General features: G+C 37.7%; 2 protein-coding genes and 2 long non-coding RNA genes across 8 annotated transcripts in view; 2 read left to right on the top strand and 2 right to left on the bottom strand.

Annotated features, from left to right (window-relative positions):
• LOC136240548 (uncharacterized) overlaps positions 1 to 25,689 on the bottom strand; it is a 48,096-nt gene that overhangs the window by 6,221 nt on the left and 16,186 nt on the right. For both annotated transcript variants that reach the window (XM_066031541.1, XM_066031542.1), the window contains exons 3-6: positions 21,580 to 21,725; positions 18,463 to 18,554; positions 14,447 to 14,532; positions 3,979 to 4,203 (exon numbers count right to left, since the gene is read on the bottom strand). In XM_066031541.1, the coding sequence (XP_065887613.1) occupies positions 3,979 to 4,203; positions 14,447 to 14,532; positions 18,463 to 18,554; positions 21,580 to 21,725 (549 nt within the window). The remainder of the gene's footprint in view (positions 1 to 3,978; positions 4,204 to 14,446; positions 14,533 to 18,462; positions 18,555 to 21,579; positions 21,726 to 25,689) is intronic.
• LOC136240549 (uncharacterized) lies at positions 8,802 to 13,095 on the bottom strand. 4 transcript variants are annotated; one of them, XM_066031544.1, is made up of 7 exons: positions 11,275 to 13,095; positions 11,173 to 11,220; positions 10,340 to 10,843; positions 9,961 to 10,126; positions 9,687 to 9,911; positions 9,141 to 9,369; positions 8,802 to 9,082 (listed from the first exon to the last, which is right to left on the bottom strand). In XM_066031544.1, exons 4-7 carry the CDS (start codon positions 10,120 to 10,122, stop codon positions 9,033 to 9,035), a joined length of 666 nt encoding a protein of 221 aa, XP_065887616.1. In that variant the 5' UTR covers positions 10,123 to 10,126; positions 10,340 to 10,843; positions 11,173 to 11,220; positions 11,275 to 13,095; the 3' UTR covers positions 8,802 to 9,032. The 4 variants fall into 4 exon arrangements, 3 of the variants coding, with proteins under 3 accessions (XP_065887616.1, XP_065887617.1, XP_065887615.1); XM_066031545.1 differs by lacking the exons at positions 11,173 to 11,220; positions 11,275 to 13,095 and having other exon boundaries at positions 10,340 to 11,077; XM_066031543.1 differs by lacking the exons at positions 10,340 to 10,843; positions 11,173 to 11,220; positions 11,275 to 13,095 and having other exon boundaries at positions 9,961 to 10,329.
• On the top strand, positions 16,280 to 16,772 carry LOC136241640 (uncharacterized). The gene is made up of 3 exons (XR_010694362.1): positions 16,280 to 16,355; positions 16,404 to 16,604; positions 16,655 to 16,772. It is a non-coding gene; the product is annotated as an uncharacterized lncRNA (long non-coding RNA).
• Positions 16,955 to 17,615, top strand: LOC136241641 (uncharacterized). Its single transcript, XR_010694363.1, has 3 exons — positions 16,955 to 17,206; positions 17,434 to 17,511; positions 17,569 to 17,615. It is a non-coding gene; the product is annotated as an uncharacterized lncRNA (long non-coding RNA).

Genomic DNA, 25,689 nt, shown 5'->3' with positions numbered 1-25,689 from the left:
ATTCAGGACTTGCGCTTAGGAATGTGTAATTACACTGTGGCTCGCATTAACAACCATATTAAGAGATTACAAGTAGTGAAGAATTCCATCAACAACAGTGATGTTTTAGGGATTTCAATCAGTTATTTTCTATGGGCGGTTGATGCTTAGACTGCGGAGGTGATATTTGTACTTTCCGAGGGAAGACATCTATTACAGTGAAACCTGTCTAATCAGGCCACTGCATAAAGAGGTCACCTGTCTAAACTGGCCATTATAAAAATCCCCACATGTGCCAGCTGTATATAAAGTGACCTCTTAATGCAGCCACCTCCTTGATGAGGTCAGAAAATTTTGTCCCTATGATGACTGGAATAGACAGGTTTCACTGTACACATGAATGTTAAATGGAAAATCGTCCCTGATTTATTCACCCTGACACAAAAAACTCACGCTTTCGTGACTTTTGTCCCAGCATTTATTCACGTTGTACGGCCACAATGCATTTAATAGGAAATGCTGCAATTTTATTGGAAGCACCAGTTTTTGGTACCGGTGGCACAAGTCCTTGATTCTAGACAGATTACAAACTATTTTTTGGGGCACTTATAGGCACCTAAAATAGGGTCAGCAGTGCCAGACTAGGTATAGGCGACCTCCCTTGTTTCCCTACCTTTTTTCTATGATACCTTAAAATCCCAATTTTCCCTTATACTTAGTTGATTACTTTTTTGTATCAATGCTATGCTTGGTGAACCCAAGCATACCAGATCAAAAGTAAGAATAGTACCAGAGTTAATGTTTTCATACGAACGAGTGCCCCAGATATCAATTACTGATTCAAAAGTGAAGTGGCCATTCTGCTTCACTATTAGCTATGTTCAGCCCGTTACACAGCACTACAAATAAAGAACAGTATGAGAAGCACCTCTGCCTGTCACCATGAAAAATATGGACGATTCTCACACTTAACTATCAATTGCTGACTAAAAGTGGCCATTATGCCTTGCTTTCACCTATTTTCAACCTGTTACACAGGATTACAAATGAAGAACAATAGTCACCACGGAAAATATGGACAATTCTCATTTACTAATGGGAAGCCATGCATTGTGCTACCATGAATCAACACCACGGTCTGCCAGCAAAAAGAAATGGGACACAAAAGAGGACAAAGGTAAGTCTATGATGTGTGCATTTTATGTACTGCAGCATGCTAAAAGGCACATCTCGGGACAAAGCAATGTAAAACAGGGAAAATCAAGGCCACAGCATTAGCCGTTATCAAGCTATGCTTGTCTGAAGGCAGGCAGGCAGGCAGACAGGCAGGCAGGCAGGCAGGCAGGCAGGCAGGCAGGCAGGCAGGCAGGCAGGCAGGCAGGCAGGCAGGCAGGCAGGCAGGCAGGCAGGCAGGCAGGCAGGCAGGCAGGCAGGCAGGCAGGCAGGCAGGCAGGCAGGCAGTAGAAAATTCCACTAAATGAATTTTAAAAAACAGTAGCTACCTATTGGAAGCATTTAAGGTCAAACTGAAGGCATTTTTTGGGCTTGGTTATACCTAACCAATACTGCCAAGGCAACAGGATGATGTTGTGAAGCTGGTTTTCAAGTGATAGTTTTGGCCAGAAAAACCCAAACCTCCATGATCCTACAGTACTACTGTACTACATGGTATCCAACATGGTTGTTGTATTAGGGTGACTGCTTTATTGGAGTATCTTAAGTGGGCTTTAGCCAACTGGATTATATGTGATATTTACACGCATAGCCATGGCATGCCTTGGCTACTAATAAGACACATGTATTAATGGTCAATTGCAGCTAGATTATTAAGAGGCGTGTCATCATTATTGGTCCAGCTGTACTAGATTGTAAAGGGGCGTGTTGCTCAATCGTTAATGGTCCAGTCAGTTCATAAAGTCCTATTGTGCAAGTACAGTGTATACCAACTGTAATAAATTTGTGGTGTCCAAGTGTTGATACAAAAAATTAATACCTCAATATAGTTTCCTAGCATGAAGAATAAGACGAAGATGAAAGAAAAGGCAAGGCACACAAACACAAGCATTTTAAATTTGTCCTTCGACTGGACAAGATACTGTATAGAAAAAACGATACTTACAGTAGGTGAAATGTTTGTATGGAAATGCATAAATGTTGCTATACTACTCACCATTACAGCAAACCCTATTACAATGCTTGCACATAGAGATCGAGACACACGGTAGTGTGTTGTGTGGCCAAGAAATCCGGTGTGTCACACCATGAGTATATTGGCAGGAAGAAAGAAAACAGCATTTTCATGCGTGCATAGCTTCTTGACCCCTTCCCAAAAGCACATCATTTTTGCAATAAATTAAAACATAAATATTGAACTAAAACATGCATTACAATACATTTATAAGTCTATCTTCAATAATCACTACTGTGTCTGTATAGATAAGAAGAAATGTGAGTAAAATCAAATCCTAAAGTCAGCCATAGGCTGGTTTTGGGGCCTTATACAAGTTTTTTTGCAATTGAATTCATCACCTTTGCAATTGAATTCATCACCTTTGCAATTGATTTCATCCTGTTTGCAGTACACTTTGTCACTTTTGCAGTAGAATTCATCCCATTTGCAAATGAATTTGTCGGTTTCGCAATTGAATTTGTCACTTTTGAATTAGAATTTGTCCTGTTCGCACAAGAATTCGTCCATAACAAGAATGGGAGCTACAGTAAACATGAAACCTAGATGTAGCAGCTGCTTCATGATCTTGTTGAAGTACAACTGTTGTAAATAACTCTTTATAAGGCAATAATTCTTCTGCTACAGCTTCTTCAACAGCATTCGCAAATGTGCTTCACCATTGGCAATGGGTTTGGTCACTTGCGAACAAGTTGATTAATTTAAATGGCTAATTTGGCTTCTTATATAACCAGCTCCAGTTACCCTGTATAGTGTCTCAACTGGTATTCTCCATGGCAAAAATGATCCACCTTGTGATGAGCAGCTGGTTATTGCAGTCAATGTAATTATGATGAATTCTTGTGCAAACGCAACATATTCTAATGCAAAAGCGACAAATTCAATTGCAAAACTGACAAATTCAACTGCAAAAGTGACAAAGCCTACTGTAAACGGGACAAAGCAAATTGTAAAGGTGACGAATTCAATTGCAAAAAACCTGTAAAATGCAAAAAAAGTGAAATCCACACAAAACAACCAAGCTATGAAAAATGACCCTATTAGAAAGCCTGGATGAAAAAGACTTGTATTTACTGTATTCGAAAAGGCTATGTTAATTCCTAGTGGGATAGCATTCACAGAATAGATCTAAAAAGCTTGAGTTTTTATAATTTCACAGTTGCAAGTTGTAAAATTAATATTAGCTAATCAGATAATACAATGTTATTGTTAAAGTGTTAATGAGAACTATGTGATGCTGCTAGTTTTTAAGTGTGTGAGCATCTTCATAAATGCCACATAAATTTAATTCTCAATAAAGCAATGTGTATAGATTCTCTGATAGTAATAAATAGTTTGAGTTTGGCCGCCTTTCCTGTATACAGCAATGCTACGAACAAAGGAAAGGTGGCCAAACTCAAACTATTTATTACTATCAGAGAATCTATACACATTGCTTTATTGAGAATTAAATTTATGTGGCATTTATGAAGATGCTCACACACTTAAAAACTAGCAGCATCACATAGTTCTCATTAACACTTTAACAATAACATTGTATTATCTGATTAGCTAATATTAATTTTACAACTTGCGCACCTCGCACATGGCCGCATTATGATATCATTACTTTTTGTCGCAGTTAACTCTGCTTTACTTAGACGCGCACTTTTTTTACAGCTATAAGCTGTTTTTGGATGGGATTAATATATACAAAAGATTACAAAGTTGGTAGTAAATGCAATCAACTGGTTTTAGTTGAGGTGTATGGCTTTGTAAGTTCCTATATAGCTATGTCATGTAGCAATGAAAGTCTTGATTCCTTTACTTACTTGGAGTGCAATCACTTGGAGTTACACATTCATTTTTATCTTCATCAATTATCATCCCATCAGGACACTCACATAGAGTTAGTGGTTGTTGGGTGCTATTGACTTCTGCAATTGCACATATTTCTGGACAAACAATACCAAAATTGAATCTGCTGACACAAGTGGTTTGACATGAAGGATCAGCAGCACAATCCTTCTTAATTTGTCCTTTGACAAGGCAGGGTTCTACATAACAAAACAATATTGGTAGTAAAGAAGCTACTATGAGCAGTATTGCATGGTAGGGATCCCTCAAACAAAACGATTCCCCCAAAAATCCAGTCATCATAATTATCATAGTATTATTTTGTATGACAAAAGGCACCTTTACACGCCCTTCAGTAGCTTACACAAACCTGAATAATATCCAAAGCCCAATTTTGGTCTCTCTACATGCTAGCCTGTCTGACCACAATACACTTTGCATTGCATAGCCACCATTTAATTTACACCACAATATACCAAACGGCATGTTCCTTTTGGGGTTCCATTGAGTGTCTACCCTGTGCCTTGTTTTTTATCTTCAATTACAACTCCTAAATAATCTAGTTGAACTTACAGCTATTGAGCATGGCACCCACACTCCCTACATTGGCACTTGGTGGTATCGTGGTGAAAAAACAAGACAAGATAACGAAATATCACTAAGGCCAGAGGCTCACTCGAGGTACTCTAATAAAATGGTTATCATAATACAACAGCCATGCATCAAATTCTACTAGAACAGTCAAATTGTGTATATCACAGCTATCTTATAGTACAAAACTAAATTTAAAATGAAGTAGGGATCCAAGCAATAGCAGTACTAGTCAGTGGCGTAGCCAAACCCGGGCAAGCCAGGGCATTGCCCGGGCATCAGACTTCTTTGCCCCACCATCAGCTCCTAGAGTAATTGTAAAGACGTGGGCTGGATAGCTCGAGATTTTGCTAAAGTTACTTAACTAGTCACTGTACAAGAATAAGTATAGCACAACTTATACAACACTCACCGTGCCATTTTCGCTGATGGTTTCCTTCTTTTTGGCTAAACAGAGTTGGGGTTATCCAAGGGATTTTCCCTAGGAGTAACTTGATTGTGCACAAATAGAGGAGGCAATAAATAGAAGCAAAATCACGTGATTACAAAAAACCGCGCAGCATTGTGGCAAGGAATGAAGGACAAAGAATTGGTTTCACTATAGTGGGCTGGACGGTTTACATTTGGATTAAGTGATCACGGTAGCTATTGGTGTGGTAAAAACTCGGGAGGCAAAGCAGTCTAGAGGTATTTGTGAAATTAGCACCCATCTATCCGTGTGGATACTGCTCAGTTCAAACGGTATGGAGTTTTTGTTCAGTCAGCAATTCTTTTCTTTTTGTTTCCACTTTTCTAGGCTAACAACTGTAGTGGCAGAGCATAGTCATCACGTGATAGAGCGCCTCGTGCTTTAATTCAAGAATCTTTGTAGTCTGGTATTAAGACACATGTAGCTAGATGTATGTAATGTTAGAAGGCCAATAGCTAGCTAGGCGTTCGCTTCTATTAGTCATCTTGCATGCAGTAGTGTAGGATGATACATAATGCATTTTAAAAATGTTATATTGATGTCCATATGAAGATGGGCATGTGTACGTGTGTTGCATGGGAAATGGCTTGCCCACCCATTGCCCAGGCATGGCGAAAAGTCTGGCTACGCCACTGGTACTAGTAGTGAAACAAGATATATGCTCACGGTATTACAAGATAATTCTGTGATGATTCATATATCTTGTTTCACTTCCAGATAACTTTGTATTACGCAGTATGATATCAAGACACACAGTAGTGTGTCGTGCAGCCAAGTAAGCCAGTGCACCACACCATGAGTATATTGACAGGAAGAAAGAAAACAGCTTCTTCACATGTGCATAGCTCCATGGTCCCTTCTCCAAAGCACACCATTTTTGCATTACAGCTGTCCCCTAGGTAGGGTACGCCACACAGCAAATTTGATTAAATTTGCTAGAGCCATTTGTGAGATACAGGCGTTCAAAGTTTTGTTTTAACGTCTTTGTTTTTTTTTTCATTCTTCTTAAGCCATAGGGGGGCTACGAGGGCTTTGATTTCTTTTCATACACTTTGCAAAATTTGCTATAATACACAAACGTGTAACTTGATTGCATTGATACTTGGCACAAATGAAGAGTGTATAAAGGTGAATTCACGTAACAAGTTTGCTATGAATCTGATAAATATTCCAGGAATTATGAGCGAAAAAAGATGAAACTTTTGTCATGGCTACAGGGTAAATCGAGTAGGGGAATAAATTGTGTGTACATAGGCTAATTATTGTAGCAGTGCCTTTTGGTGGTTAGAACGGCAACAGACTTACAGCTATAAAGTTATAAAGCATAAACCAAACAAGTGTAAAATCGAGATACTCTAATAGGGCAGTCACTGCGTGGTAAAAAAGGTGCATAAAAATGTAAAAAAAACTTTTCATGCAGAGTTCAAACCAAGGACCTCCATACCTAATACCTGCATCCTTAACCACTGAACCACTGCTATCTTGGCTGATCACCTCACTTAATTTCTACCTTATAAATGAAAATTCTAGCATTCAATAACTAAAACTTAGATCTACCAATAGAAAATCTAGAACATTCTATGTGAGTTCTATTAGATGATTTCAACAAAAGCAAAAATGAGCATTCTATTAGAACATTAGCACCATACTATTGTTGTAACACTTTGAGGCTCAGTCTAGTAGCTATTTCATTAAATCGGAGCCATTTTCATATCGATCAATGGTATATTGGTAGTATTAACTTAGACTCGCCCCCAGATGAACTGTGAGTAGACTTGTATGATTGATTTGCACCAATTATCACCATCATAATCATCATAATAAGTGCTATGCTAGCAAAACTTGTGATACAACAGCTTGGAAATCACATCCCAGTAAAAAAGGTGCAGGATTTGCTTTGTTTAAAGTTGAGAAACTGCATCTTTTCATGTTTGCATGAAAAATCGAGATACTCTAATACAACAGTCATTGCAACCTAACTTGGAAGGAATTATAAATCACTATAGTTGAAATAAATTACATATAATAATAACTTTATATTATGGCCATCGTGCATGCATGTACAAGCAAATAATGTTTGTGGTAGCATGTGTCCGAGGACATTCTTATCTATATTTTCCATCAATCATCAATAATACCAAGAGTTCATAATATAAAAACAGAGGAGAGTATCCTACTCTGTACTAGAGTATCCAAACGCGTAGCGAATAGTTCTGACGCAATATCCAGCTGGAACATGATTGAAAACATAGAAGTGCGTATCCAATAACGAAAATAATAGAGTCGTCTTTATTATTTCCTGTAGCAGAAATTGATGCGTGTGCTGCGACTGAACAGGATCCATCGCCAGATTCAGATGAGGTGCCATCACAGAAGCGAACAAGAAAGTTGATAACAAAAGCCAAGAGATCGACTGGTACGTTTTGTTAATGGGATCCCTGTTCTCGAACTGACACCATATAGCCTCGACAAAACCAACAGTATACTAACTACCCATCGTGATGTAGCGGTGAGGGAATTTAGCCTTTCACTAGAACCATCTGATGTCCAATTTGTTGTGACGTTTTTGCGGAGGACATTCTCTGAAACTTACCAGGCTTTAGGAAAGGGTAAAGATAAATTCATGACTTTTCAGTATAGATGGCACCAGCAATGTAGTATAATTTTGATTAAAAATGTCACAGACCTTTCAAGAATGGACATTGACCCACAAGACGATGGAGTACTGATTCGCCAGCAATGGGTTTCATTGTATGATACAAAAAATGTTACCTGTGCTGTTGCCAAAACATTTATGATTGTGTTCACATCCGAGGTGTACAATGAAATTCTCCGAAGATGCCATGTCATGCTTCAGCCTCCAGCACTTGATGCTAAGGCTGTTAATCCAGATCCAATAGACGTGTACTACAGATTTGGAGGTGCAACACTTGCCAGCATGTTGCACACACGTTACAAAGCAATCAAAACTTGTCCAGTGAATCGTAAGGAGCAGCTGGGAAAGGAAATTGGAATTCTTCAACTGCTGAACACAAAGGACAAGTCTAAAGTACCAAAGTTCCTACAGTACAGAGACAAGGGGTATATGTACTTTCCATGCAATGACCTGTTTCCTTTTCTGCAATTGGTACATGTCAAAGTCAAGTCCTGCGCCAATGAGGAGAACTTTAAAGTGCATGGGAAGAATCTTGTACAAGTAGCTACTGCTAGTATTGAAGATGACACTGAAATCAAGGAAGCCTTCCATACTGTATTGCAAAAACGGATTGAAGGGTTTGACCAAGATTTAACTGACGTCACAGGTATAATGAAGGAGTTCATTCGAAAGCTGTGTAATACTCGACTTCAGGAATTCATTGACTCTTTCAAAACAGTTCTTGCAGCTAAGAAAGGCAGTGCTGCTATCTCTGGACAAAATTTACGTGACACATTATTGTCTCAACATGTACACTTAAAAACCAAACAATCATAATTACTGTATACAATTAAAACTGAAGAGACTTAATATTAATTTGTTTTCTTATTGTATTTCTTTCTGGTCAACTCTACTTCACTGGTATGTAATTTGCCATCCCTATAGGCTGCACCACTATGGTGAAGAGCAACTGTCTGCCTTACTAGTTGTGCAGCTCTTGAGGTGGCATAATTTGCTGCATCCAACTTCCCAGCTGCTGAACGCTTGTATTGGCTGAACAATGTTTCAACAGCACTCCCAGACAGGCGAAGAGGACTAATAAAATAGCCAGGAGGGTGACGTGATGTAAAATCTTCAACAAAGTGAATAAAACCATACAAACATATCCTCAGTAAATCCCATACTAAAAAGAGAAAAGATATAGTTTTAGATATAGAGTCTTGTGTTAAAATATTAAGCTATTCTGGTCCCCCTTGGACGTATCAGTAATTACTGGCTGTCCAGTATAACAAATAAATAATAATGATCAGTTAACAATACAGTTTGGTTATGAATTAACTTTGCCACGCCAGAAAGTTTCGACTGTTAAATGCATCCTTGTCATCTAAAATGAAATGACTAAGTGATAACCATGTAAATTTTGAATGTTTATGTGCACATACCTTTCGGAAGAAGTTCCTGGTGCCAAGAGCTGAAAAAATTAAACCCTTCTAGAATAGATGTAACAATTTTGCAATTAGTTGAGTCTACCCTCTCGTGACTTAAAAAACCACTCTCCAATATCTTGCTACATGCTTCTAGATAACGAAGTGTGTTTTTCACAGAATGGTAATCATCAGGATGTGGCTCTTGATCCAAATAGTCAAATAGCTCTCCTAACACCTGTTCTTGCTAGCAACAACAAAGATGTAATAATAATTACATTCAGGAAGCAAGGTATGTTGCTTCAACCAGTAAGCAAGGTATGTTGCTTCAACCAGTAAGTATAGCATTTGTATTGTGTATGTTTCAATTACAATGTTTGTAAGCACAAGCATATAATGAAGAGTCAAACTTGTTCAATCAAGTTAAGGCCATCTGTCTAAATTGGTTACTCTATTGATCCCTAAGTATGTTGTTTGTGTACAACAAGTATCCACCTTACGTTACTGTTAGACTAGTTTCACGGTACAAAATTACATAAGACATTTTCAAGTACACATGCATACCTGCATTAATTTGGCTGGTGCGACATTCAGTTTTATCCATGAGTCCCTGATTACGTGAACTTCTCGCAGCTTAGGTACCATCCTAACCGTTCTGTTTTGTATACGGCCACATTCCCTCATGTATAAATCAATTATTGCCTGCCAGCCAAATTCACTGCCATTCAACAAAAAATTTTTGGTTCCTCCACTCCTTGAAGAATGGAGGGCATTTATCATGTTTTTAAGCTATAAAATTATTGCATTTTAAATTATTGATACATTAGAGCAGACTCACTTGATGGCTAGGACAAATAAGCCAGTGGACCAACTTGGGAGGGTTGAAAGGATTAACAAACCAGGATTTGATCTGGTATGGATCAGGCAATTCTTTGTTGTAGCCATAAGCACCTGAACAATTGTGTGTGGATTTAAAGAAGCAAACTGGTCTCGAATCCATGTACCTACAAGCATACCTGTGTAATACTGTACCATCTAACACATAGTCACAGTGTATATTATACATATAGACATCTGTGCATACATTCTGGTATTCCAAACAGATATACATACCAGCCAAACTATTAGCCATTCATTATTATTATTACTAAATTATTAGCCATACCAGCCATTCACAAAAAATATTGCAATGGATGGAAGCATTTAATGTAGTTTACCTGAAAGAGTTTCATGGTCTCAAGAACACAAGCAGTAATGAACTTGGCATTACAGTTATCAGAACTTGTGTAGTAAGGCCCAACTATGTCAAATGATGAAGTAAGGTCGCCAAAGAAACTGCAAAATGTAAGAAGTTTGGCACACTTTTTCATCACCCTTAAACATCTCATATATATCGTGTAGAGATGCTTGTTCTTCTGCTGTCATAGCTAGGCCAATTACATTTTGACTCCTTGAGTTCCACATCAGTCGAGATATCACCTTGGCCTCGTCAAAGATTAAGACACCATCAGCACAAGGCAACTGTTTCCCAGATTGCTTACATTCTGTAACAAATTTCTCAAACATCTCTACTTGCTGGGAAATACAGTCCCATGAAGCTCCAGCTTCATGCAAAAAACATCCGGTGTAAGCTTGAAGGGTACTCCGTGAAGGCAATTGAAGAATATTAAAACTCTTTAATGCTTCATAGGCTGAAGGACTTCGGGTGTATATGGCAAGTGCTACAATTATATACATATATAATTAATATTCCTATATAGAGTTCACAATATAAAACATGGGTGGTGGAAATTGGGGGCCAAGAAATTGGGACACCTAATAGAGCAGCCAGCTAATAGAACAGTTATGTTTATGTATCCCCCACACACACTCTGACCTTCTCCATATGAAAAGAGAGATATGATGAACTATTGTCTATAATATTGATACTTAACAATTTGCAGGAGCACTCATAACTTGGAATTGTAATGTTAAATGAAGTGATGACCTATTAAGATGTTAAATGAATTAAAGGCCATTTAAGATAGGGATTCCATTCTATATTGTTTACCAATTCGTATAGTGATCATGTTCCATCTATTCCCATGTTTTTTATTTCCTGTATAAATGACAAATATAGTTAGTGATTAGATATTATAGGTGCCACAAATACCTTTCTCCTGATCATCAAAAAACGCATTGCGATCTTTATCCATTTTCCAAACCTCCCGCAGCGACTTCTCCACTCCATGTGCTTTTGCTTGTTCATAAATTGTTTCAAGATGCTTGGTATTCTTGTCAACCTCATTTCTGATTTTACACATTTCATCGTGTTGAGCATCATCAAGAGTGACATCTGTCTTAGCATATCTAGCCAACAATGCTTTATGGCTGGAACGTTCAGTTTGTGTGTTCTTCTTCCTTAGTTTCACACTATTTGGTGACAAATATTTTAAGGGATATAATTGGAGTTTGCTGCCTGTCGTTTTACTTTTCTTTCTGGACTCTGGGACTCCACTCTTTCTTTTTGACATTCTAAATCATGAATGAGCTTCTTACACACAGTGCACTTCACTTCATCAGCAACCTTCTCTTCCATACTTGCATTGTGTGATAGCTTAAACCACTTTAAGCAGCGTTTAGAGTCTACACGTTGAAATGGTAGTTCAGTTACTTGTACTTGGCCACTGTGAAACCGAATCACATTGTAATACTGCTCATGATATTATTTATATCCAATCCCTGGACAAAACGTATAGTATTGGTAGTTCATTTCAAATGTACACAACATTGTAAACTCATCTTCAGTGGCAATTACACCACTCTGAATGGTTTCAAATAAAACTTGCAAGTCGTAGCTGTACCCTGTACACGTTGGTGTGATGACCATTCAGATGCGATGGACAAATCCAGCAGGAGGATGATAATGTACCTCTTGATGTTTGATCTCTAGCAGTGCTCGCCCAGCTGAATCGTACAAAATGGAGGCCATTAACTTATGAAACTTGTGAGCCACGATTGACTGCATATGTGCCAAAAATCCACCACATGTTTCAACACTCATCAAATTCTGCTGCGAATTCTCCCGCAAAGATACGCTTGACACATCGTTAACACTGGGGTTCATCACTGTACCATTCACAAGTGTATTCGCCCCTACATCTCTCGCTGTATCACCACTTTCTTTCTCTCCACAAAGGCGGGCATGCAAGCTTGGTCCTCTTGGTCGTTTCGGTGTAGTTTCCATTCCACTGTGTCCCTCTTGCTCTAATGGTTCTTCTTGTTCTGGAGCGACTTCTAGTGGAGGTGTTGTTTCTATCGCACGAACAAATCCTTTAACTCTTGGCCATTTCGGTGTAGTTTCCATTCCACTGTGTCCCTCTTGCTCTAATGGTTCTTCTTGTTCTGGAGCGACTTCTAGTGGAGGTGTTGTTTCTATCGCACGAACAAATCCTTCAACTCTTGGCCGTTTCGGTGTAGTTTCCATTCCACTGTGTCCCTCTTGCTCTAATGGTTCTTCTTGTTCTGGAGCGACTTCTAGTGGAGGTGTTGTTTCTATCGCACGAACAAATCCTTCAACTCTTGGCCGTTTCGGTGTAGTTTCCATTCCACTGTGTCCCTCTTGCTCAAATGGCTCTTCTTGTTCTGGAGCGACTTCTAGTGGAGGTGTTGTTTCTATCACACGAACAAATCCTTCAACTCTTGGCCGTTTCGGTGTATTCATACTTCGAAACCTTTCTTAACTCAAAACAGAGAAGGTAGTAGACTGGTATCGGTAATTGAAGCAGCGCCAAAATCAATAATCGTTAGTAAAACACATTCGGAGTATTACGTAAGATACCGGAGAAACTATTCGCTACACGTTCGGATACTCTAGTACAGAGTAGGATACTCTCCTCTGTTTTTATATTATGAACTCTTGATAATACTGATAGTTTTCTCTTTGTTGGTAGCTGTTCAGAATGAGTAGGTAATTTTCACTTCACTTGTATGATCATCATTGTTCCTCTAGCAGTTATGATCCATAGATAAGAAGAAACAGTAAGCCTCAAAGCCTTAGTTATGAAAATGCAAAAAAGAAGTGAAATCCACTCAAAAACAGCTGATCTGTAAAAAAAAAAGAGTGCGACCTTCAAAAACCTAGGTGAAAAAATAACATCATTGCAACCATTTCATGGCCGCCACCTTTGATTTCACAACTTTTTTTCACCCAGGCTTTTGAAGGCTGCACTATTTTTTTACAGCTTGGCTGTTTTTGAGTGGATTCATTATACACATACGTAGTTTTACTTGAGAGCTTAGCTGTGCTTTCTAATCAAGACACGTAAAATAGTGTGTTGTGCAGCCCAAGAAGCTGGAACACCACAGTGTGAGTATATTGACAGAAAGAAACATGATTTTCACATATATGTAGCTCCATGACAGTTTATCTGAATGGGACAACCTTTACAGTCAAGTTGCCCATCTGGAAGGGAAGTCCGCATACCAAATTTGAAAGAAATTACGTTAGCCATTCCTGAGATACGAGCAACCAAAGTTTTGGTATTTTCTTCATTTTTCTTTGTCTTTTTTCACACTTTACAAAAGTTGTTATAAATAACACGTTATCTGGTAGCATCAAAATTTTGCAGACCCAAAGTAGGTGCAAAAGCAAATTCTAGTACCAAGTTTGATGCAAAATTAATACGATGAAAATTTTAGGAGTATTACAAATAATTTGGTACAAAACAAATTATGTTGTCAAACCAATAAGGTAAACTACTCCAAGAAATGAATTAAAAATTGGTTTGTAGATATATAATAGATTAACCATCATAGCATTGCCTTTTGTTGGTTTGAAAGGAATGATAAAAAGACTGTGGAAAAATAAAACAAAACCAAACGTGTGCAATGACTGTGCAATTGAGTTTCCTGAATAAAAAAACATTAGTTTTCATGCCTACTAAGCAAGCTGTTTAGAGGATGAGTGAAAATTGGTATGCAGATGGATTAATCATCATAGAAAGGCCTTTCAGTAGTATTGAAGAATAGGGTTAAAAGGTCAGTAGAGGGTCCAGTTATGAAACAAGTTATCCTATACAGAGCTCAGCTAAAAAACAAATCATCCGATAGCAAGAGTATACTCTTGCCGATAGCTATAAAACAAGTCACCAAGTAGAGATCAGCTATTTATTTCTGGGCAGGTAGCTGGTTAGCTTAGGAAAATATCAAAATAAAAACAAACTTTACATAGTTACAATGATTACACACATATGTAAATTAGGACTTATTAATATAATTTGTTGTGCAAAACCCATAAGCAGTTGTAAACTATGTACTCTGATAAAGCGATAATTATCATATACCTTCCTCCTGAATAGTATCTGTCATTTCATTATCCCAATACCTACTTTGATTTTGACTTCGTCTGTGTATATCCACCATTGTATACCTATGCATAACAAATATAATACTACTTTCAAGAGTAATTTAATACCATAATATATATGTATGAGAGCAATTAATGGACAATATTCAAGATTAGTGGTAAAGTACAGTTCTTGTCACTTGATTGCATAATTGTACCACTGGCTGCAGTGTGTAGCAACATGCAATTCATGCCATTAGTAGTCATATCACCAGTATGAAGTAATTATAATCCCCTCAAAAACACCTTTGCTGTAAAAAAAAGCACGTCCAAGAAACTACAAGTATCTGTAATCCCATGTTAAGTTCAGCTGTTGAAAGACTCCATGAAATGAACTGGTAACTGAAAGAGCTGATATCTGGAGCGGCCAAGAATCAATGTTAGTACAACTGGCTATGATTACCAAAGATTTACCAAGTCCATGCAAGAATACCTCGGTTGTAAAACTTAACTGGCAACTAAAACTGTTACAGCTGATATCTGAAGTGGCCAAGAATAAAGTTAACTTGATACAACTAACTACAATTATTAACTTGCAACATTAAATCTTGATCATTTAACTGTGTTCTATACATCCACCCTTGCTACATCCTAAATTAATTCTTTGTAACTCTAATTGGCTGATAATTTGGCAGCCTTTTTTTCTTTACATTGACTATTGAAAAAGGTGGCCAAATTACCAGCCAATTAGAGTTACAAAGAATTAATTTAGGATGTAGCAAGGGTGGATGTATAGAACACAGTTAAATGATCAAGATTTAATGTTGCAAGTTAATAATTGTAGTTAGTTGTATCAGTTTAACTTTTATTCTTGGCCACTTCAGATATCAGCTGTAACAGTTTTAGTTGCCAGTTAATTTTATTTGCCTGTTTTACAGCCAAGGTATTCTTGCATGGACTTGGTAAATCTTTGGTAATCATAGTCAGTTGTAGTAATATTGATTCTTGGCTGCTCCAGATATCAACTCGTTCAGTTACCAGTTCATTTCATGGAGTCTTTTTCAACAGCTGAGCTTACATGGGATTACAGATACTTGTAGTTTCTTGGACGCACTTTTTTTTTTTTACAGCAAAGGTATTTTTGAGGGGATATTACTAATTTTTGTCAGTTATATAATTTATAGACTCAATGTTCAAGCCAGGGGAGTGTATGATGAATTCTGCTTTGTAGAGGTGTTGCAACCAAGAACAAATCTGCTGATAAGTGGTGAGCATATAACATACAATCCTATAGTAGCTGTTAATTTTTATTAGGACAAGATCCAGTGGAAATTACTGCAATTTATTGATCAGGCCAAGTAATGGCTAGAGTGAGGGTTATCAAAGATGTGTGTAAAGTACTTATTTGCAAAGCATGTTTTTCTAGGTGATCTTGGGGAATGCAACCATCTTGAAAAACCAGCCTGAGATTGCATCTGGGATCTGGAAGTGTTTTCAGACAGAGATGTAGATATTCAGCTATATTGTTTGATGACTGTTCTATTAAAGTAATTTTATTGCCTGACTGTTCTATTAGAGTATATCAATCATTCTGTACTTTTCAATGAATAAAACTGCTACGGCCACTGTGTCCTGAGGACAACTTATAAACTTGGTTTGCCACTTGTAGAGCAAGATGCTTTGCTGAGGGTTTTTAAAAAAAGAGATACTAAGAAAATTTTGTAATACCTCAAGGGTGTGATGAATTTTCAGCCCCCAAAATCTGTCATTTGCGTAAAAAGTGACAGGTTTTAAGCTGTGCTGTGTTTAATGTCTGCCGTCAATTTTACATGTACAGGGTACTTGGTCATAGCATGCAGTTCTCACGCTAGCAGTGATACATACGTAACTTGGCAACTAATATTGGGGTAAGTTTATAGACAGTGGAATTTTATAATGTTATGTGTGTTCTTTAGTTCACAATTGTCAAGTGTACGTGGACTGTAGTAACATCAAGTACGTTGTGGATCTCCAGGTTAATCTGTGTATACTAAGAATGGTGTGATGAATTGTACTTAAGGCCCGCCTGTCAATTTTACAGGTACAGGGTACTTGGTCATAGCATGCGGTTCTCTCACTAGCAGAGGTACATACGTAACTTGGCAACTAAGATTGGGGTAAGTTAATATAGACAGAGGAATTTTATAATGTTATGTGTGTTCTTTAGTTCTCAATTGTCAAGTGTACGTGGACTGTAGTAACATCAAGTACATTGTGGATCTCCAGGTTAGTCTGCGTATACTAAGAAATTTTGTATTACCTCAAGGGTGTGATGAATTGTATTTAATGCCTGCCTGTCAATTTTACAGGTACAGGGTACTTGGTCATATAGCATGCAGTTCTCTCACTAACGGTTGTGGTACATATGTAAATTTACGACTAAGATCAAGGTTCAGGTCAGTTTATATACAGAGGAATTATATAATGTGTGATCTTTTTGTAGTTGGCATAAAAAGGGATGGATTTTAGCTGTATTATATTTAATGCCCGCCTGTCGATTTTACAGGTACAGTGTACTAAGAAATTTTGTATAGCTCAAGGTTGTGAGGTCCACAAACCTGTCATTTACACAAAAAGTGACAGATTTTTAGCTGTATTGTGTTTAATGCCCACCTGTCAATTTTATAGGTACAGGGTACTTGGTCATAGCATGCGGTTTTTTTGCTAGCAGTGCTACATATGTAACTTGGCTAGAGGCAACTAAGATCAAAGTTCGGGGGTAGGTTTATAGACTGTCAAGTGTATACATGGACTGTAGTAACATCAAGGTCGACGTTGTAGATCTCCAAGTCAGTCTGTGTATACTAAGAAATTTTGTATTACCTCAAGAAATTTTGTATTACCTCAAGGGTGTGATGACTTTTCAGGTCCCCAAATCTGTAATTTGCATAAAACGTGACAGAGTTTAGCTGTATTGTATTTAATGCCCGCCTATCGATTTTACAGGTACAGGGTACTTGGTCATGGCATGCGGTTCTCTCACTAGCAGTGGTATACATACGTAACTTGGCAACTAAGATCAAGGTTCGGGGGGTAAGTTTATAGACAGAGGAATTTTATAATGTTTTGTGTGTTCTTTAGTTCTCAATTGTCAAGTGTACATGGATGATGAGATTCATCTGGCCTGGTAATATCTTAGCATTATCTCAGTTGATTATAATCTTCTGAATTTCCAGGATGGGGCGTACAGTTGTTATGGGACTAAACTGGTTATGTAACTATCCCATTTTATTGTTAATGTCACAAACAATTAATTCGATATATTTTGTTATGTAACATGTGTATTAATTAAGTGACATGCATGATGAAAGCCACAATGGGAGTGACTACTTGGTGTTAGGGTGGGTAATGCTATGTAACAAGCTGGTTTGAGCACCACCAGAAGTTTTATGAAACAAATCTAATACACCATGTGTGGTGTGGCAACAAGAATTATGCTTGGAACACCTTCTCTAGAGATTGTACATTCTTTACGCTTCCACACCTTGTTTCTGCCTCGCATGAGGCGTGGCACTAAATGGAGTTTAAAAGATTTCTGCTTAAAACAACTTCCCTAGGGAACTTACAGTTCTACATGCTTTTACAACTTGTTTATCAGACATTAGGACTTTCATCCAAATCGTGTCTTTAAAAGCTATTGTAGGGATTAGAGGTTTGATCGAAGAAAATACGTGTATGAACAAACCAGGATTAGATAATGTTAGTGCTACATGGACTGTACAAACATGGGTACGTTGACTGGTATAAGGTGACACTAGGTGTAACACAAGGTTGAGAAATAAAGCGAAATATGTCTAAATATGCGTTCAATACCGGTCAAACTATTGAGAGATGTTGCGTAATCCGGGCTAATATTGCAAAACTGTCCCTACACGTAAATAACTCACAGCAGTGGCCGTGCGTCTTTTAATTGGGCGTTCACTTTGTAGTTTCTTGGCCGCGCACCTCACTACCGTGAGTCTTGATATTGCTAACCTAAATCGAATGCAACCAGTTCCACTAGATGGTGCAATCCACATTAGCTCAACACATGTCTTGTCAGTTCTGCTAGTGTGGGTAGCTGAAGACTGTGAAATCACACCAACACATGTACACATATGAAATCATGTGGTTCATAGCAAAGTTTATAATGGTATGAAATTATGATAAAATTATATGTGAATATATAAACAATGTACTGGCATAAAAGGTTTCCCATATATAGTAATATGCCAGCAGATACTATCCTCAAACTATGAATTCAAAATCCCATTATGAGATATGAATGCTCTTTGCAGTTGTTCCATTACAATGCTGTATCTCTACTATAGTGATTATTAGCTGAATTTAACAACAGAAACATTTGTCACTCCATATCATCAGCATAAATTATGCAAAATAACATACCAGTTTGCTAATAGCAATTATACAGTGGAACCCCTCTTAACAGACACCCCTGAATGGCAGACGGCCTCTTTATAATGGACAATTAATAAAGTCCCAAATGCAACTTCCAATACCTGTGTGTATTAATGCCCCCTCAATAGCGGACACCTCTCTATTCCGTAAACTGGACACTGCACAATTCCCAGACATGGCAAGCACTACAGTACAACACCTCGCTAATCGTGGACAAAAGTAACAAAGGTTCATTGTCAGTTACAACGATCAATGAAACTACATCATTTAGCTAATGCAGGAAAAGCAAGACAAAGTGCTGAAGTTATGAGAAGCCATATGAATTCATATACAAGTACTGCTGTTAATTTTCTTACCCAGGTCTTCTGAAAATAGTAGCTGGTGCACTTTAAGAATAAACTGCACTACAGGATAAAACTACATAATTTGTATAGCCAACCATCTTGATAACTAATCAAATACAGAGTAATCTGGATAAGTCTTTATGGGAGCATGTATAAACTTTTTGTGGTGCCTAATTGTCTGGGTAGTGTAGTAGGGATCACACAATACAGGTAATCCATGCTCAATAACATCTTGTCCCACCACTTGGTCTAGTCTCGTTAAAACTGATTATTTTAAATTTTTAGAAAATGCCTTAAATAAGGTAACTTCCATATAAATGACATATTTCATTTTCCCAATGGTGTCCATCTTAGAGGGGTTCCAATGTAAACACAAAACTGACTCAAGTACGTACTGCACCAAGTAAGGCTTCACACAACCAGCCTGGTTGATCATTTGGTAATGCTAAATCAAAATTTTAGTTCTATAAACAATAAATTGTGGTGTGTAACGAATGTACAATACATCCTCCGAAGTTTCTTTTGAAAGTGTTACCAAAGCTTTGTTACAAATGTTATGTCAACAATTATAATATTATTAATGAACAAAATTAATGGTTATCAGGGTGTACACTGAAAATTGGTTTCTGGATAGGAGTGCCTTTTGGTGGTTTGAAAGTAATCAAAATAAAAATCATGGAGATATGACTCGAAACCAAAGGTGTGTAACAACTGAGCAATCGAGATTCGTGAATAAGAATACCAATAAGCTTCACGCCTACCTGGCAAACCACTTAGAGCAATGAGTTGAAAATTGGTACGTAGCTGGAATAATCATTGTAGAAAGTCCTCGCAGTAGTATAGAAGAATCGGGTTACAAACTACTGAGTTATGATTCAGAAGCCAACTACGTGTAGCAATTATGAGATTGAGATACTCTAATAGAACAGTCACCCTAATAGAACATTCATTCACGTTGATAACTTACTCCATTATAGAATTCTATTACATTGCAAGTTATTCTGTAGGGAGTTCAGCTACAAACAAACAATCTTATAGACAGTTCAGCCAAAAATATATTGCTCTAGAGATTCAGAACATTACAAGTCATGCTGAAGAGAGTTCAGCTATAAACAAATCACCCTGTAGAGAGATCAGCTACAAACAAGTCACTCTGTAGAGAATTCAGCTACAAACAAGTCACTGTGTAGAGAGTTCACCTACAAAGAAACTACCCTGTAAAGAGTTTAGCTATTCAAACAAGTTACGCTATAGAGATTAGCTACAAACAAGTAACCTTGTAGAGAGTTCAGCTACAGGTATACAAACAAGTCACTTCATACAATGTTCAGCTACAAGTAAGTCACTCTGTAGAGAGTTCAGCAACAAACAAGTCACTTTGTAGAGAATTCTGCTACAAACAAGTCACTGTGTAGAAAGTTCAGCAACCAACAAATCACCCTGTAGAGAGTACAGCTATACAAACAAGTTGCTCTATAGAGAGATCACCCAGAAACAAGAGAGAGCTCAGCTAGAAACAGATCACTTTGTACAGAGTTCAGGTAGAAACAAGTCACCCTGTAGAGAGATCAACTAGAAACAAATCACCCTGTGGAGAGATCAGCTAGAATATCACCTTGCAAAGAGTTCAGCGACAAAGAAACTACCCTCAGCTACAAACAATCAACCTTGCAGAGAGTTCAGCTACAAACAAGTCACCATGTAGAGAGCTTAACTACAAACAGATAACCCTATAGATAGTTCAGCTAGAAACAAGTCACCCTGTAGAGAGAATCCTGTCGAGAGTTCAGCTACACGCAAATCACCCTGTAGAGAGTTCAGCTACATTTCAAGTCATCCAGTAGATAGATCAGCTGCAAACAAGTTATCCTGTAGGGAATAATTGGCATGTAATAAATATATAATTTGTACAATTACTGATAAAATCAAAAATAGTTAAACAAAGAAAAAAAGATAGGTTAAAAGCCGGCCTATTTGGGGTATATAAATACAAAAAGAAGTGATATCTAATTAAAAGCAGCCAAGCTAAAAAGAATTCGGCTCCCAAAAAGGCTATGGTGAAAAACGATGTGAAATCCAAGGTGGTGGCCAAGAAATGGTTGTGATAGTAGGTTAATGGTAAAAATTTCAATAACGACAATTCAGGTGAATTTGGTGCCAAGATCAAGCGGCACCAAATTCACCTGATTGTTGTTATTAAATTAACCCTACCATTACAGCCATTTCTTGACTGCCACCTTGGATTTCACATCTTTTTTCACCATAGCATTTTTGGGGGCCGGATTCTTTTTTTACAGCTTGGCTGTTTTGGATTAGACTAATATTTAGAATAATTAAAATATGAACATACACTGCCACTACAGACTGTCTTATAATTAGCATCTGAGCCTGCTGAAGGTTCCATAAACATTCCAACTGGAGTTCCATCTGCACAGGTTGTGGCTTGAATCAGAAATCCTCTGAAATCAGTATCAGTACTTGTGCCACATATCATGACTGCAAAAAAATAAAATAATAAATCCAGAAAAAGTATAGGAATATATATCAATAGTACTGAATGATTCTTTTTGTAATAGTGAAATTTGTACTAAGAAAGGAACAGGTCTGTATTAGGGTTGGGCGATATTGAATTAGTGACATGCGATTATTGCATTGGTCATTTAATGCGATTATTGCAATATTGCATGTGAAAATTGAAACACAACCACATAATTTGAAAACTCCATATGACTGCTTGTTTTCACTAAGAATTGGTTTACAAACACAACTTCTTTGCTAACAAATTAACTAACTGACATAGTTAGCAATAATATGCACGAACTGTATCGAATATGAGGCCTAGAAGAGACACAAATTAGATGATAAATGCAATAAATATTGTCTATGCGATAATATTGTGAAGGCAAAATACATACGATAATGGTATTGCGAGCACTTGCTTAGACAATATTGGCGATTTATTGAAATACTGCCCAACCCTAGTCTGTATCCAGAAGGTTTGGTGGGTTTGGATAAACCATCCTCTTTATAGAAGGTCCATGGTAGTGAGTTTAGCATAAGTGTGGGAAATATTTTAATTGCTTCACAACCACTGGACGCTGTGGTTAGCCATAAACTGTACAGAAACCATTGGGACACTGACAACCTTGAACACAAAATGTTCGTTATACAGAAACAAAATGAGATATGCCAGTGTTCTAAAGAACACTGGATACTACATTGATTTCTACACGTTTTGGTGGTTGGCTATTCATCATAGGTTGTGTGGTTGGCTAGTTACAAACTGGTATTGGAAACAGTATTGAGGAATACAAACAGATGCTTGTGATTGAAGAACTCATGAACAAGCATTAGGATCATCTGGATAGTGCTTACTGGTGCACTAAACAACATGTTTGCTTGTCAGTCTATTTGATGGATTGTAGCATTCATATTCCATGGAATAAATGAAATTATCTATGTATTACCTTTGCCAATTGGTTTTCATGTAGAAACTCATGAATATCAGCCATGGAAATATTGTTTCGAATCTTAAACTTTATGGCTCCATAACTCACTGACCCTATATCAAGACACACGGTAGTGTGTCGTGCGGCCCAAGAAGCCGGCGCGCAACCCCGTGAGTATATTGACAGGAAGAAAGAAAATGCAATTTTCGCACCTCCGTAGCTCTGTGCTGCCTTGATGAAACAAGACAAATTTTGCTGTGTACATTCCCTCCAACTTCAGTACTCCACATTCCAAATTTGAGCGAAATCGCTTCAGGCATTCCTGAGATATGCGACTTCAAAAATTGGCTTAGTTTCTTCGTTTTTTTTTTCTTCTTATTTTTCTTCCTCTTTTCGCACACTTACAAAAACTGCTATAAAACGCGAACGCGTTATCCGATTGCCTTGAAATTTGGCACACAGAAGGGGGGTATAAAGGCACATCTCTGTACCAACTTTGGCTGGAATACCATAAACAGGCAAAGAGTTATGAGCGATTATGCACGAAAAATAACACCAATATGTTGTCACGCCTACAGGGTAAACCGCGTATGGGAAGAAGCTGAAAATCGGTGGGTGAATAGGTTAACTATTGAACCTCAAACCTTTTGTGGTTTGAAAGAAATCGAGCTAAAAACCAGGAAGATACAGCGAAAAAATCAACAGTGTGTAACAATTATGCAATCGAGATTAGCTAATTTTTATTATTATTATTATTATTATTATTATGCTTGCCAAGCCTACCAGATAAACCACTTGGGGTAATGCTTTGAAAATCGCTGTACAGATGGAGTTATCATCTTAGAAACGCTCTTCAATGGTGTAGAAAAATCAGACTTAAAGCCACGGAGTTATAACACGAAATCCAACTTGGTGTAGCAAGTGCGAGATCGAGATACTCTAATAGAGCAGTCATCCTAATAGAGCAGTCACCCTGAACAGAATTCAAGAGATCAGTTAGAAATAAGTAACCTGTATAGAGATCAGCTACAAACAAATCACCCTGTAGAGAGTTCAGCTACAAACAATTCACCCTGTTCAGACATCAGTTAGAAGAAGTTTTCTTGTAGAGAGTTCAGTTACAAACAAATCGCCCTGTTGAAAGATCAGCTAGAAGATGTCACCTTATAGATAGTTCAGTTACAAAGAAACCACCATGTAGAGAATTCAGCTACAAACTAGTGACCCTGTAGATACATCAGCTAGAAGAAGTTACCTTGTAGAGAGTTCAGCTACAAAGAAACCATTCTGTAAAGAGCTCAGCTGCAAACAAATCACCTATACAGAATTCAGCTACAAACAAATCACCCTGTAGAGAGATCAGCTAGAAGAAGTTACCTTGTAGATAGTTCAGCTACAAACAAATCATCCTGTAGAGAGATCAGCTAGAAGAAGTTACCTTGTAGATAGTTCAGCTACAAACAATTCACCCTGTACAGAGCTCAGTTAAAAAGGTTTCCTTGTAGAGAGTTCAGCTACAGACAAATCACCCTGTAGAGAGATCAGTTAGAAGAAGTTACCTTGTAGATCGTTCAGCTACAAACAATTCACCCTGTAAAGAGATCAGCTAGAAGAAGTTACCTTGTAGAGAGTTCAGCTACAAAGAAACCATCATGTAGAGAATTCAGCCGCAAACAAATCATGTATAGAGAGTTCAGCTACAAACAAATCTCCCTGTAGAGAGATCAGCTAGAAGAAGTTTCCTTGTAGAGAGTTCTGCTACAAACAAATCACCCTGTAGAAAGATCAGCTAGAAGAAATCACCTTGTAGAGAGTTCAGCTTCAAAGAAGCAATCATGTGAGAGTTCAGGTACAAACAAATTGTCCTGTAGAGAGATCAGCTAGAAGAAGTTACCTTGTAGAGAGTTCAGCTACAAAGAAACCATCATGTAGATAGTTCAGGTACAAACAAATCACCCTGTAGAAAGATCAGCTATAGAAGAAATCACCTTGTAGAGAGTTCAGCTACAAAGAAACTATCATGTAGAGAGTTCAGCTACAAACAAATCGGCCTGTAGAGAGATCAGCTAGAAGAAATTACCTTGTAGAGAGTTCAGCTACAAAGAAACCATCATGTAGAGAGTTCAGCTGCAAACAAATCACCTGTAGAGAGTTAAGCTACAAACAAATCTCCCTGTAGAGAGATCAGCTAGAAGAAGTCACCTTGCAGGGAGTTCAGTTACAAAGAAATAAACCATGTAGAGAGTTCAGCTAGAAACAAGTCACCCTGTAGAGAGATCAGCTAGAAACAAGTCACCTTGTAGAGAGTTCAGCTAGAAGAAGTCACATTGTAGAGCTACAAAGAAACTACCATGTAGAGTTCAGCTGCAAACAAATCACCCTGTAGAGAACTCAGCTACAAACAAATCGCCCTGTAGAAAGATTAGCTAGAAGAAGTTACCTTATAGGGAGTTCAGCTATGAACAGATCACCCTGTAGAGAGTTTCGGAATAGATCGCAAAGTGGCATACATAAATAAAAAATACCATTCCGGTTTAATATGAATAGGAGTAACTAAAATGTCGGCCTCCTTAAAATTCTCGGCATCACCCAAATAATCCGGAAAAAAATAAACAATAAAAACAAACAAAACAAAAAATAACATATTTCCCGATAAATCCTTTACCGTATAATAAGGATGAAACGGTATTTTCTCTACATCAGAAGGCAAACCCATAGGATTATTCGACCCCACTTTATGCAAAAAATGCAAATGAACTAATGCCAAGAAGGACAAAACAAAAGGAAACAAGTAATGTAAACTAAAAAACCTATTTAAAGTCGCATTACAAACCATCGGCCCACCTCAAATCAAAACAACAATATCCTGCCCCACATAAGGAACAACTGAAATAAAATTAGTGATAAACAAATCACCCTGTAGAGAGTTCAGCTACAAACAAATCACCTTGTAGAGAGTTCAGTTACAAAGAAACCACCATGTAGAGAGTTCAGCTGCAAAAAAAATCAAT

The sequence above is a fragment of the Dysidea avara genome, chromosome 12, assembly GCF_963678975.1.
Source record: "Dysidea avara chromosome 12, odDysAvar1.4, whole genome shotgun sequence".
Classification (NCBI taxonomy): Eukaryota; Metazoa; Porifera; class Demospongiae; order Dictyoceratida; family Dysideidae; genus Dysidea; species Dysidea avara.
Note: the sequence above shows the minus strand (reverse complement) of the source record. Positions and strands in the feature narration are given on the sequence as shown.